This window comes from Pungitius pungitius, chromosome 8 (genome assembly GCF_949316345.1).
Source record: "Pungitius pungitius chromosome 8, fPunPun2.1, whole genome shotgun sequence".
Classification (NCBI taxonomy): Eukaryota; Metazoa; Chordata; class Actinopteri; order Perciformes; family Gasterosteidae; genus Pungitius; species Pungitius pungitius.
The window spans coordinates 4,041,267-4,054,167 of NC_084907.1; the positions used below are offsets into that span (position 1 = coordinate 4,041,267).

Consider the following 12,901-nt stretch of genomic DNA (forward strand, 5'->3'; position numbering starts at 1 on the left):
TCATGTTCACATGGCGACAACAGAAAAACACACGGAAGGGAAGCCGATGTCAAAAGAGCGTTAAAATCACATTGAATCCTATTGTGTAGAAGTCTCTGCTTGTCACTTGATTTATTACCAGTGAACATGTACAACTCGATGTTCCTTTGGTAAATAGAGGCCCAATTTAGAGTAAAATAGACGATTGAGTGGCATACTCTTGAGGGCGGGGCTACCTTGTGATTGACAGGTGTCTCTACCACAGTGAAATTGGGAAAATGCCCGACTCGAATCCCAACGAATTAAACAGCTGTGACATCTGTCGGACTCAACGTCTGTCCTCGCTCATCAGTGCTGTCGCCGTAACGCCATGGGCCCCCAAATACCATCCATCCCACCACCAGCTGTCCGTAGCAGGTGACCCCGGGGTCAGGGGTCCCGTCCCCCCAAGCTCTCCTCCTCCAGCAAACACAGCGGCTTACTCTGTTCCATCCACACATTCATCACGGCCTTTTTATGGGCGATTTTACAAACAAAATGTCTTCATATCGTCTCATTTGGATGCGTTCTGACAGCCTTTGCTGGGGAGGAGCTTTGAGCTGCACCTTGGGGCCTCGGTGGGGAAGCAGTGCGCCGCGAGGCCTCCTCTGGATTCGCTCCCTCGCAGTGCGACACACTTTTGTGGTGAAGGTAAGAGAACGTTCCCTCTCTCTGTCGCCTTGCGTTACACTAATCCAATCAGGGCATCTTAACTCCTCACAGCCGAGAGCCGAGAGTCAAGCAGCAACAGGTGGCTGGGACTCCACCTCCTCCTCCTCCTCCTCCTCCTCCTCCACCTCCTCACAGCCAAACACTGGGATTGTTTCTGCCTCTTTTTCGTCCCCGGCTCAGTTCTGGGTTTGCTGTTATGAAGCCGCCTCACGGCTCGGTGGGCTAAACGACCCCGGCGACCGGCCTGTTAGGCTGCCAGGTGGCAGGAGGACGAGGAGGAGGAGGAGGAGGAAGAGGAAGAGGGGGCCGGGGCTGCTGGGAAAAATAAGCAGTGAGGGAGAGGAAAGGGGCAGAAAGAGAAGCGGCGCGGACTGTGACCCTGCTGCAGGGGGAAGAATGGGAGCTGCGTATGGAAAGAAGGTCAGTCACTGGTTCAGCTCCACCGCACCACTCAGCAGAGTTTAGAGTGCTTTCGCTCAAAGGACCTCGGTACAAGTTTGAGACGTGACTTGAGCTTTTCCATTTTATAAAACTTTATGCTCTCACGACAGATATCACCCTTAATTAGTCTTTTCTTGCAGATTATTCATGCGAAATACAATAACACTATCAAGCAGTATGTCAAATAATTAAAATAAAATCATGTGTTAATCATTCTGCATAATGAGTACTTTTGATAATTTAACAATACACTGGGGCTGATATTTGTGTGCTCCAGCTGGAGGGACCAAAGACTCAAAGATCACCATCACAGTTCAACCTGTTAGCATGCTAGCATTGGCTAATTATCAATACACCCAAAGCACACCTGAGGCTGGTTTCAACGTGATTAGTTCTGCAGGTATTTGCATCATAAAAGTCACTGCAGTTCATCCTCAGGGGAACATGAATTATAAATCCAATAGTCGCTGAGATGCTTAAAATGTGACTGTTGCTGTTATTATTTGATAAACTGTTTATTTTAGTAACTGTACAGTTGTTTCCTCCAGAATGATATTGTGTCTTGAATGATACAAATGATCGTCATCATACAGCCAATAAGTCAGATACTAGATGTCAAATCCGTATTATGACTTTTTAAAGTCATGTTTTTGTTTTTATGACTTTTTAAAATTCAATAGAAAGTATTTGTATTGTTATTATTACAGCACAGCTTGACCAGCCTTTAAGCCACAGCTATGAGACACAATCAAGTTTGAACCCACAATCGACGTGTGTCTTTAATCTCTCCTCGAGTACAAGCATGCTGCAGAGAGATATATTTAAATCCACATTGAGAACATGATACCAGGACCTTCTGATTGCGATATTCTAGGATGTAACCATAGACTGTTTACAAGACGTGAACTCATTGTTTTCAAGCCTTGAGTTTGGTGGTTTTGGATTTCGCCATCTTGGATAACGGCATCCCCTCCTTTATGGTCTATTAGAGACCTGTCAATCAGTGTGTAGCCCCGCCCAAAAGCCTCCACGGCTTTAGGGTCCGTTTGACTCTAAATGGACCATCATTTACTAAATGAACATCATGCTGTATTGAAGACTTGGAAATGGAGATTGAGACCATAAACTCATGTTCACAATGTTTAGTGAGGGAATAAATCCAGAGAGAAGTGGAGTGATTTTCTCAGACCAAAAATGAAAGAATGATGAAAGAAAATGTTAAGTCACAATTAATTTAATTAATTTTAGTACCTATTTTTTTATGTGTTTTAATCCATGTACAAAAACCTTATCATTCGAAGAGGATAAAATAATCTGAGCATAAAACCTTGCGATTTCTCCAGGTATTTGAGCTATGGAGGGCAGCGCACCTGTTGAGGTGGGCATGTTTGGGTGTGTTTGTTGCCACGGGGACTGTGTCAGCTGTCTGCAGGGTGCCATTTGGGGGCGGGGCCTGTGCGTGTGATGTCACGTAGCTCTACTCATATGGTCTATTTTTAGTGGCCTTCAAGTCAGCAGCAGCAGGTGGTGAGAAAGAGAGGGCTAATGGCCTTATTCAGTTTGATATGTGGTCACCACGGCAACCAAACTCGCTGTGACATCATGGGGCCACAGACGTCAGAGACGTTTCATACTGTATTAATGATGCAAATGACCTAATGTTAAATTCATTGATTTCATGCATCTAATTGCCTGTTTCTTAGGTGAAAATACATAATGTAAGCGATGCAACTAATATGAATTGAATATGGGAGGGGATCTGTGTCTGTATTGTAATATTTACACAATGACATCAGTCTCTCTTGTTGGGCCTCGGAGCGTTGGCCCCGTCCTCGACCAATCAGAGCCCAGATCCTGTCGACAGGTCTACGGTCAGTTTGTGAACTATTGTGCGAGTGACTGAATGAGCTCTGACAGAATAAATAGCGGCGGACTATTTCCAGCTGCCGTTACGTAACGCTGCTCGTTAAGCAGACCAAGGGCCGACAGACCCTGGATCAGCCTGATGATCCACTGCAGCTTCCTGTCAGGTGGCCAAAAACACAGAAAAACATGTTGAATTAAATGTAGTTCTGATGTCTTCAGAGGGTTAAATCCGGATTGAACCAGATTAAGATCAGAGCAAATCCCTGCAGCTAAAAATACCGAAATAAGTCATTTTTAATTTTAACAGCTGAAGAAGTTCTCTAAAGTCAACTTTGCTAATCATAATAATAATGTTGCAGATTATTAACCAATCCCATTTCAATAACTTAATCTCAACCTTTTCAATGCTTTTTTTAGTAGTTGATTACCTTTTTAAAAACTATTGAGTTTCAAAAGGAACCAGAGTCGAAAAGTAACTCAAAGCTCTGTTTGCTGAGCTGTGATTGGACGGTCTGACTTCTGACTTTCAGAATAAAATCCTGTGTTCCATTCAGCTGTTTAGAGACAGTTATTTTTTAATGATACATTTTCTGATAGAATTCTTATTATTTTTATCTATAGTTTAAGATTGAACTGATGTCTTTGCCGGGGAGGCCCATACCACTTTTTTCCCATTTATTGTGTATTTATATATATATTCTGTCCCTATATATCCAGCAGGGGGCAGACTGCTCCTCACTAAACCTGCTCCAACCCAAGGTCCTCGGTCAAGGCCCCCCATCAGCTGATCTCACACCAGTTTATCTTTATTTCATCCGTGCTTTCAAACCCGTCTTGCGACTCTGGAAGTGTGGTTTGTTTATGCTGTTTGCTCCACAGCGTCACGGTGGCACCTTCATCATCATCATAGTCCTCATCGCAGGAAGAAGAGGACTTCACCATAGGTGAACATGGTCTTCCTGGTGGACTGACTGGGACCAGTTTAGGAGAAAAGATCATTCATTAAATCTTCATCCTGCAGTAAACAACATTCATGGGCACCTCCAGGGACCCCCTCCTCCTCCTTAAGGGGGTGATGGAGGGGGAGGAGGGGGGCGTCTGTGAGACAGTGAGGGCCTTGTCACCATGTTAAAGCCTGTTGAGGCCTTGAAGTCTCCTAGCAACCAACAAAAAGTCCATTCAGTCAAAGACAACGCCGTCCAACTGACCTGGAGTCTGAAAGGAGACGAGCGGCTGAGGACCACCAGGGAGAGGAGGAGAGGAAGAAAGGGAGGGGGAGGAACGGGAGAGTGATGAGGAGGACGGCGAGGGAGAGAGTAGGCGAAGGAAGAGGAGAGAAAAATAGGAGGGGGAGGAACAGGAGAGGGATGAGGAGGGAGGAGAGGGAGAGAGTACGAGGAGAGGAAGAGAGGGAGGAACAGGAGAGGGGGTGAAGGGAGAGGGAGTGGGGAGGGGAAGGAAGAGGAGAGAAAGAGAGCAGGGGGAGGAACAGGGGAGAGATGAAGAGAGGGGACAGGGACACATAACGGAGGAGAGAAAACCGAGATGAGGAGGGGGTGAGGTGACTGAAGAGGAGGGAAGGTGGTAAGCAGCAGCAGCAGCAGCAGCAGCAGCAGGAGGAGAGTGGGCAGAGGAGGATGAGGAGAGAGATGGAGAGAGGAGGAGAAAGGGGAACAGGAAACGAGAGGAGGTGAATCATGAAACCAAGTACTCAAAAACTGGATCCTACAAATACTAAAATGAATAGAAATGAGGTCACAACACTCTCACAAACCAACTGTTGGTCCTGTTGCATTGTGGGTAATAAAGCTGCCAGAAGAACAATAACTTCTGAATTATTCTCTTTTCTTATTTTCTTCTTCTGTGGTTTTCCAGAAGGCGTACAGCATCGACCACGAGCCTCCGCCGAAACAGCAGCGTGCGAAAAATGGAAAGCACCCAAACGGCAGAGGTGAGCGTTTCTCTCCCGGGTCACCAGCAGGGGGCGACTCCTCCGGGTCACTAGACGTTAGGAAGCTTTTAACTTCATTCTGTCTTAGGTTTCACAAGACCGATCTCTGATTCAAACGCATTGTAAACGTGGCCGGTAGCACGCCACTCGCAAACGTGTGAGTCATGAGTCATGAGTTATCAGTCAGGAGGTGTCTAGCCTAGCTTAGCACAGTGGCTGGAAGCAGGGGGAAACTGCTAGCCTAGGTCCACTAATAGATCATTTAATTCACAGAAAGTTAAACCTTAAACCAGCGTTTGAAAATATTACTTTCTCACAGTCATGAACAAACATCGGATTTACTCTTTTGATTTGGAGGACGTGTTGGAAGCACGTTCATTCTCCCCAGAGGATGAATCGAGCACGCTGAAGCTTCAGCTCCATCATCTTCAGACTGACACTTGACTGTTTTCGCTTCAAACTGAAACCTGAAGACGGCAGCGTGGGAAAAGGCTGAGAGCGGTTTGTCAGAGGTCCTTACAAAGAGGAGGAGGAGGAGGAGGAGGAGGAGGGGGGGAACACTGGGAGGGTCATGTGACTACTCTGTTTTACACTCGGCATGACTCAGTCGAGAGGAGTGGAGCACTGCTGCTTCTCTACAGTGAGCATGAATGTTCACGCAGACGGAAACACATGAGGATCACCAGGACCAGGACCAGATGGATCACAGGACCATTACAGCCAGGGGGGGGATGGTGAAGTCTGGTAAGAAGGACCGACTGATCCTGGATCCTCCTGAGGCCTTTTCTTACTATTTCAAACTGTAGATGACTTGTTGTTGTTACTGCAGAGTGTCTGCAGCACTGCTGTGTGTGTAGTTGTTGTGTTTATCTTTTATTTTTATTTTTTAATGAATGAGTGGATAATGGTCCCTTCACTTTTTTATGAGCTGTTTATCAGTTGTGTAATTTTTATATTGTTTCATTTAATTTGTATATTTGCTCATGTAGAAATGTATGATTGGAATAAAAAATACATAATGTTTTACTGGACTTTCAATAATGTAATTGCACATTTAGGAATAAATCCTTATTAAGTTGCAGGTTTTTGGACTTTTCTGGGCTTTGCTGTGGTGCGATGCAAGTATTCACACTCTGCTCAAATGTGTAATTACCTTGTAATTTACATTTAATAAATAATTCAACTCTCAGTCATTGGAGAGCAGCGGTGCCATCGAAATCATAAAAGCGTGTGAGGGTGGTGTGGACGTGGGGAGCGTAGGATGGAGATGAAATCACTGTTGGCAGATTCCTTTCATTTGAGTAGGAGTTCGGACTTCTCTCGGATTGTTATGTAATGATAAAACTCAGAATTAAAGGAATGTGGTGGTTTAGTTCTGGTTGAGTCATTCTGTGGTGGTTTACTTTTTCTTCTAATTCTGGTTTATTTCAGTAGTCTCTTAGGCGTTAATCCCGGTTTGGTCCAATATATTTTATTTTTTAATGATTTAATCCATGTTTGGGTCGTGATTAAATCCTGGTTTGGTGGTTTTAACCCTACTCCCAGTCTCTCTGAGGTGTTTTAGGTGTCGTCTGGCTCGTGTTTTCTCAGAAAGGATTTTCTTGGAGCGGATCAATACCCGAACAGTTAAAACTTGTTTGTCTTTTGCAACATGTCTCGTTGTGACCCGATTCTTTCTGCAACACTAAAGCAGACTTTGACCCGCTTTGGTCAAACAGTCACCGCTTCTGTTTATGTGAATTATTAACAAAAACAATTTGTCTGAAAACTAGGTGATTTAAATTAAAATTTAAGGCATTATTTAGAGTTGCGGTTTAATATCAAATGAATACAGTTTTCTTGTTTTTTGGCTTTTGTTGCTGTGGATATTATTTTGATTAGTGTAATTGGGGGTCAAACAGAATGTGGTGTTGATAAGATCGGAGTGTAGTTCATACTTTGAGTGCAGCTTTGCTTCACTTTGTAAACTCTGATGCTGCAGGCTGAGTTTCAGCGACGCTTCACCAGGTTTTGCCTTCTAAGAGGCTTTGAGCGATCTGATTAACATCCCAGGATGAATGAATCAAAGAGAAGAGACATTTTGTCCTCCTGCTACTGTGTTGCTGTGTAACATGAGGACATTTCCTCCTGTCTGAGGTGGAGGTGGACAGTCTTCCTCTCACAGAGTTATCACAGCTTCCAGCTGTAACCAGATAACGGCCACTCGGACAGACGTCGATAAACTACCGGCAGGGTTTGGTTCGCTCGTCCTCTCTCGGATCGATACCACGACGTCTCTCAAAGTCCGGCCAGCCTCCCTGCGTCCCCTGATCCGAAACCTCCTGTGGGTCCAGATCGACTGCAGGAGAGAAGACCACTACGAGAGCGGGTTGGGCTGCTGGATCCACTCAGTCAAGTGCTGTGAATGTTGGGAACGTGTTGTGAGGCTCAAACACAAAGCTGCTGAAAGGTTTCCATGAACAACTTCCAGGGTTTTACTTTCATGCTCGTTCTTTGCTCACAATAATTCTGTTTACTTTGTTTTATTTGAACGCGTGAACCTTCGCGAGGGAGGAAATTGTATCTGATGGTAAGCTGCAGGTTGCAGATTTGGGGAAACTGGTTGCTGAAAGGCCTTTGTTTTTACCCACGGCAACACGCCACCAAGACAAAGTTTACTTCAGGACATTTAAACCGGATATTTTGCAACTTCAGCCTCGCTGAAGCTTTTTAATCTGAACAAAGTCTGAAGAAGAAAGCCGTCCACACACTCGTGGTCGGTCTTTCCAAACAGGGCTCATTTTATTTTTCTGAAATATGAAGCAGCAGTGGACGTTGGTCTCTGGTTGCGCCTGAGAAAGGGGTCATTGTGTGAACTGTATGACATCTGATCTCTGTCTCCCAGAATATCTGAGGACTCGGATCAGATGCCTTTTAATGTGTCCTTTCTTCTGGCGGACAAACCGGGACGAGGGACAATCACGGACATGAACACCGTGCGACAGAACAAACTCTTCCAAGCAGTTTATTATATGAAGTAACATCCTGGTGTTTTGCTCCAGGCGGCCAGAGGGGGCACTAGAGGGGAGATCTGAAGGGTTCATCCTCTGAGTTGAAGTGACCTCCGGGTCCACTCGGTCTGAGCGTCCTTGTGATTTTCCTCCCTCAGCGTCAGCGTACGCCGACTTGCAGCAGCACCGGTCCGAAGGCGTCCACAGAAAACCGTCCCCGGTATCCGGCTACGTCCCCCAGCCCGACTATCTAGAGGGAGACGAGGACGAGGACCTCATCAAACCCAAGAAGCTGGTGAATCCCGTCAAAGCTTCCAAGAGTCACCAGGAGCTTCACCGAGAGCTGATGAGCAGCTGCAAAAGGTGTGTGTGTGTGTGTTTGTTTACATGCCCATGTGAGGACGGTGGTGGGCGGAGGGGACATTTTGGAACGCAAGGATACTTGTGGAAAGCGGAGACAGTGAGAACTCATTCTACTATCAGGGAATTGTAGGATAGATTTCTTTTTTAACAACGTGGAAACTTTTTTGAAAGTCAGTGACATCATTTAGAAAATGGGAGCAAAATCTGTCGACCTCATACTCCGTGAACTTTCTATTGTTTTTTTCACTTGGAGTAAATTAATCCAGTTCTAACAATTTTTATTTTTTCATGAGAAAGCCTCTCTGTAATGACCACCAGGGGCGACTCCTCTGGTCCCATAGAAGTCTATGAGAAATTCACTCTACTTCTCTCTTGATTTATTTCCTCAGTAAACATAGTAAATGGGAGTTTATGGTCTCAATCTCTAGTTTCAAGTCTTCTTCAATCCAGCATAATGTTCATTTAATAAATTATTAAGAGTCAAACAGACCATTAAGCAGGGGATGCTTAGGGGGCGGGGCTACAAAGTGATTGACAGGTCTCTATTAGACTATACAGCAGTATTTGGTTAGCTCCGCCTTCTCATGTCACTTCTGCTTGAGATAAAAAGATAAATAAATATATATATATTTATTTATTTAACTGTGCTTTGACTGATGCAGGTGACTCAGCATCTCCTCCCATGGCATCACGCCCCTGTATTATTGCGACCCCCACGATTTTCTTTTGTAAGTGAAACAATATGTATTCTATAGACCATCTGCGGGATCTGGATGTTGGTCACTCAGCCTCATTTAGTTCTGCATACCTCTACTTATTGGAAGTGTTCACAGGGTTCAGGGGTCACGGCGCCCTGCTCATCATCGGCTGGCAGCCACGGGCCGACCAATTTAGAGGGCGCCATTTCTTTCTAGTCTGTTAACGCCTGTCGTCTCGTTGTGTAAAGTTTCTGAAGACACGAGCGGTTGTTGCTAAGCAACAGCCTCCCACCTCGCAGGCCTGCATGCCGAGGACTCTGGGAAAGTTTTCACCTACGCACAGTTGCTCATTCACACTTTGGGTAAAGCAAGGTCACGGTTTTTTCTTCTTCAGTTTGAGATTTCAGGAGGAAAAGCGAGGCGCAGAGACGAATGAAACAAACGCTCAAACAACATCAGCTGCTACATCGGAGCTCAGAACTTCAGAATAACATATGGGAGGAGAATACATGCAAATGAGATTCTGATTATGCATAAAATGAGTAGAAAGTACTCGTGAAATGATATCACATGTGGAAATGTACAGAATGTGCAGAAACATACACACACACACACTATGACATGTTTTATTATGCACCATACTGCCCTCTGCTGGAGAAAACGCACAAACACATTTCACTCATTGTCGTTGATGTACGAAGAAGGTTTACTACAATTATTTCACACTGCCCTTCTGTATATTCACACACACACCATAAATACACAACTGCACAGACAAAAGTATACATTTGTGTTTGAGGAATACAGTTTAAAATATAAATCCAAGCCTAAACGATCATTTTTTGGTATTTCGATTTTGTATATAAGTATTACATACTGAGGTATTCATTGGTATTAGCTTGTTGTTGATGCTGATTGATGAAGATGTGTTTGTGGTAGTAAACACATTGTGTTATTGTGTGTGTTTTGTGTGCAGAAGCAGCGGCGTGATTGTGGAGACGAAGCCGGAGCTGCAGAGAGTTCTGGAGTCGAGGAAAAGAGATCAGCTGATCAAACAGAGGAAACAGGAAGAGGACGCTCGGAGGAAGATTTCTCCTCTGGAGGCCGAGCTTCTGAAGAGACACCAGAAACTGGACGAGGTACACAACAGAAACACACAACACATACAGGGACACACAAAATGCAGGGACACACAGTGCAATACAGAAACCTCAGGGAAAATGGAATAATGTGTTAAACCTTGCATTTAAGACATTATTCCAGTGTGTGACCTTCCCCCTTGTGTCTGGCGTTATCTTTGACGTTTGTCTGTGGTTGTCCTGGATGTCTGTCTCTGGTTGTCTTTGACGTCTGTCTCTGGTGTTGCAGTTGGACAAACAGCAGGAGAAGGAGCAGGAGGAAAACTCGAAAGCTCCAGAGTTTGTCAAAGTGAAAGAAAATCTGAGACGGACGTCGTTTCATAAAGAAGAGAAGGAAGTGTAGAGACAACTGCTGTCCAGGGGGACAAAGCACAACAAAGAAGGAGACTGTCCTTGACAATTTGAGGACACATGAAGGACACTCTTTGAGTACTCAATTAAAACACAGGACAATCTGAGGACAGAAAGAAACAGAGAACAAATCAAGGATGCATAACGGACGAACATACAGAATACACTGAGGAGACAAACCTACTGAGGACACGTGGAGGACAATCGAGACGCTTGCACTCCGGAGACTCACTTGTCCAGATGCTGGATGGAGCAGCCGTGATGTCCCTCAGGAGACTCGACACGGACGAGCAGCTTCGTCAGGAGACAGATTAGCTGTCTCGCTGCTCTCTGTTGGATGGCTGTTGCCGTGGAAATATGTTGCGTGCCTCTGCTCGGGAGGACGGACTAGGAGACGACATGTCGGCGGTCGCTGTCTCCTGATGTGTCCCCAAAAGGTGTTTTCAGTCGCATAAATATGAGGAAAGAAACGGCTTCTTTTTTTATTAACAATGTTTATATGCAGAAGTCATAATTATAATATAGAGAAGTCATAATTAGAATATACAGAAGTGATAATTAAAATATACAGAAGTCATAATTGTTCATAATTATAAGACTTATCAGATGTTACATCTGATTCCAAGAAATATTTAATCTTTCCGAGATTATAAATGCAAATTGGATTGGATTATAATGTTTAAAAGTATAGAAACTTCTCAGGACTCATCTAGAACTAAGACATTAAAGTTAATAAATAATTCCAAGATATAATAATAATAATAAATACAAATTTCTGTGTATGAAATAAGAGGCAGTTATTTAGTCTGACGTTCTGGAAGTAGATTTTCATAAATATCGTATATTTATGCTTAATTACCATTTAAGATGCTAACTCATAAAGTTTGAACAGCGTCATCATTAAATATCACAAACACAGAAAAACAGCTGAATAATTAGTTTTAAAAAAAAACAACACAATCTTATATTTCCAATTTATCGTATTATAATGAGAATGTCTCCCAAAAAAGTGCTGCTTTGGTTTTAGTCGTGAGATGTGAGTTTGGAAGAATCGAAGCCAACGTCTTCTGGCACAAACTGTGCCTAACGAGAGAGTTAGGGATCCACACGTCGTCCTTTGTATTCGCTGTGAGGAGGAACAGCTCAGCGAGAATATTAACAATCTGTCCTTTCAAAATACTTGTTTCTTGTAATTAAAACTCTAAGTCCTGCTTTATGGAAGTTGTAACAACGTGACGATATTTGCCACATTTTTACAAGACATCGAACCTGTTCCTTGTTTCATTACCTTTTAATTTGGTAGAATGACTTCAAGATGTTTTATTTCCAATTGTGATATGACCGCGGGGACGAGAGAAGGATCTTGCGATGACATGTCCATGAAATAATCCCGGGTTCACATGAGGACTTTGGCTGCACTGTTTATATTTTGTTTGTAACATTTATTCAAAGAAGACGTGACCCCCTCTCACTGATCACAGTGAAGTGTAAAAGAAGCCTTACATTTGTACGGTTTTTTTTATTGTTAATAGTGGATTGTACAATCGTTGAAATCTTTTTTTTTTTTAATTTCTTGATTATAGAGCACTTTAGACTTTTAACCGTACCTAAACCAGACTTATTTTTTTTCGTATTTTGGACATTTAACTGACTGTAAAGCGACGATTGTTCTGAGTAACTTGTTCAGCTCCACGGCAGAACGAAAGTAGACGCTGCAGCAGAAACATGTTTGTTGACATGACAATAAAGACGAGCAACTCTGCTGTTTTGGTTCTTCATTCTCCCACAAAATCCCCCGTATGAGCCACATCCTGCTTACATGGTAAACCGTGGATCCTGTGATCATGACCAGCAACTTTTGAGAGATCATCACATCTGAACATTAGACACAAAATCACTTGCAGTGATAATATGTCAAACAGGCAATATATAGAAAAAACTAATCACACAATAAAATAATGGATTCAATAGAGGCTAATTAAAGCAAAAATATAGTGTTTTATTAAATCCAAGGATCTTTCATCTAGTGTTTATGTCGCCCCCTGTGGACTAAAGTGGTAGTGTCTCTACCAGGAGCCCTTTAGAAAATCACTGTACTGAAGTCCGACCCCTTCAGGCCGGGTTCTGGTTTTCCCGGGCCTCCCTTACCTCCAGCAGGTCTAGCACTACGTCCTGTGTCTCCAAAGAGGAGAAGGAGACGGGAGCTGAGCTTCGGCAACTGAAAAAGAAAAAGATCAACAGTTGAAGAAGAAGAGAAGAAACCATCAGGCGTAAATTAGGAAAATAGGAACAGGAAGCTTAGCATCATAATGGTGGCAGATGTAGTTAAGATAAGACAGAAATTATTGTGCGAAAGTTTCATCAAAGGTCACAACAGAAAACATCAAAAAACAATGCGTTCAAAATAAATGA

The 12,901-nt window shown here is 43.6% G+C and overlaps 1 protein-coding gene across 3 annotated transcripts; it reads left to right on the plus strand.

Annotated features, from left to right (window-relative positions):
• The first annotated feature begins 959 nt into the window (after positions 1-959).
• Positions 960-12,251, plus strand: si:ch211-236d3.4 (protein FAM107B). Of its 3 annotated transcripts, none has more exons than XM_037490544.2 (5): positions 960-1,110; positions 4,873-4,948; positions 8,097-8,301; positions 9,976-10,138; positions 10,368-12,251. In XM_037490544.2, the coding sequence occupies exons 1-5, from the start codon at positions 1,087-1,089 to the stop codon at positions 10,479-10,481; spliced, it is 582 nt and encodes a 193-aa protein (XP_037346441.1). In that variant the 5' UTR covers positions 960-1,086; the 3' UTR covers positions 10,482-12,251. The 3 variants fall into 3 exon arrangements, with proteins under 3 accessions (XP_037346441.1, XP_037346440.2, XP_037346442.2); XM_037490543.2 differs by lacking the exon at positions 960-1,110 and adding an exon at positions 4,658-4,793; XM_037490545.2 differs by lacking the exons at positions 960-1,110; positions 4,873-4,948 and adding an exon at positions 5,526-5,692.
• Positions 12,252-12,901: the final 650 nt, after the last annotated feature.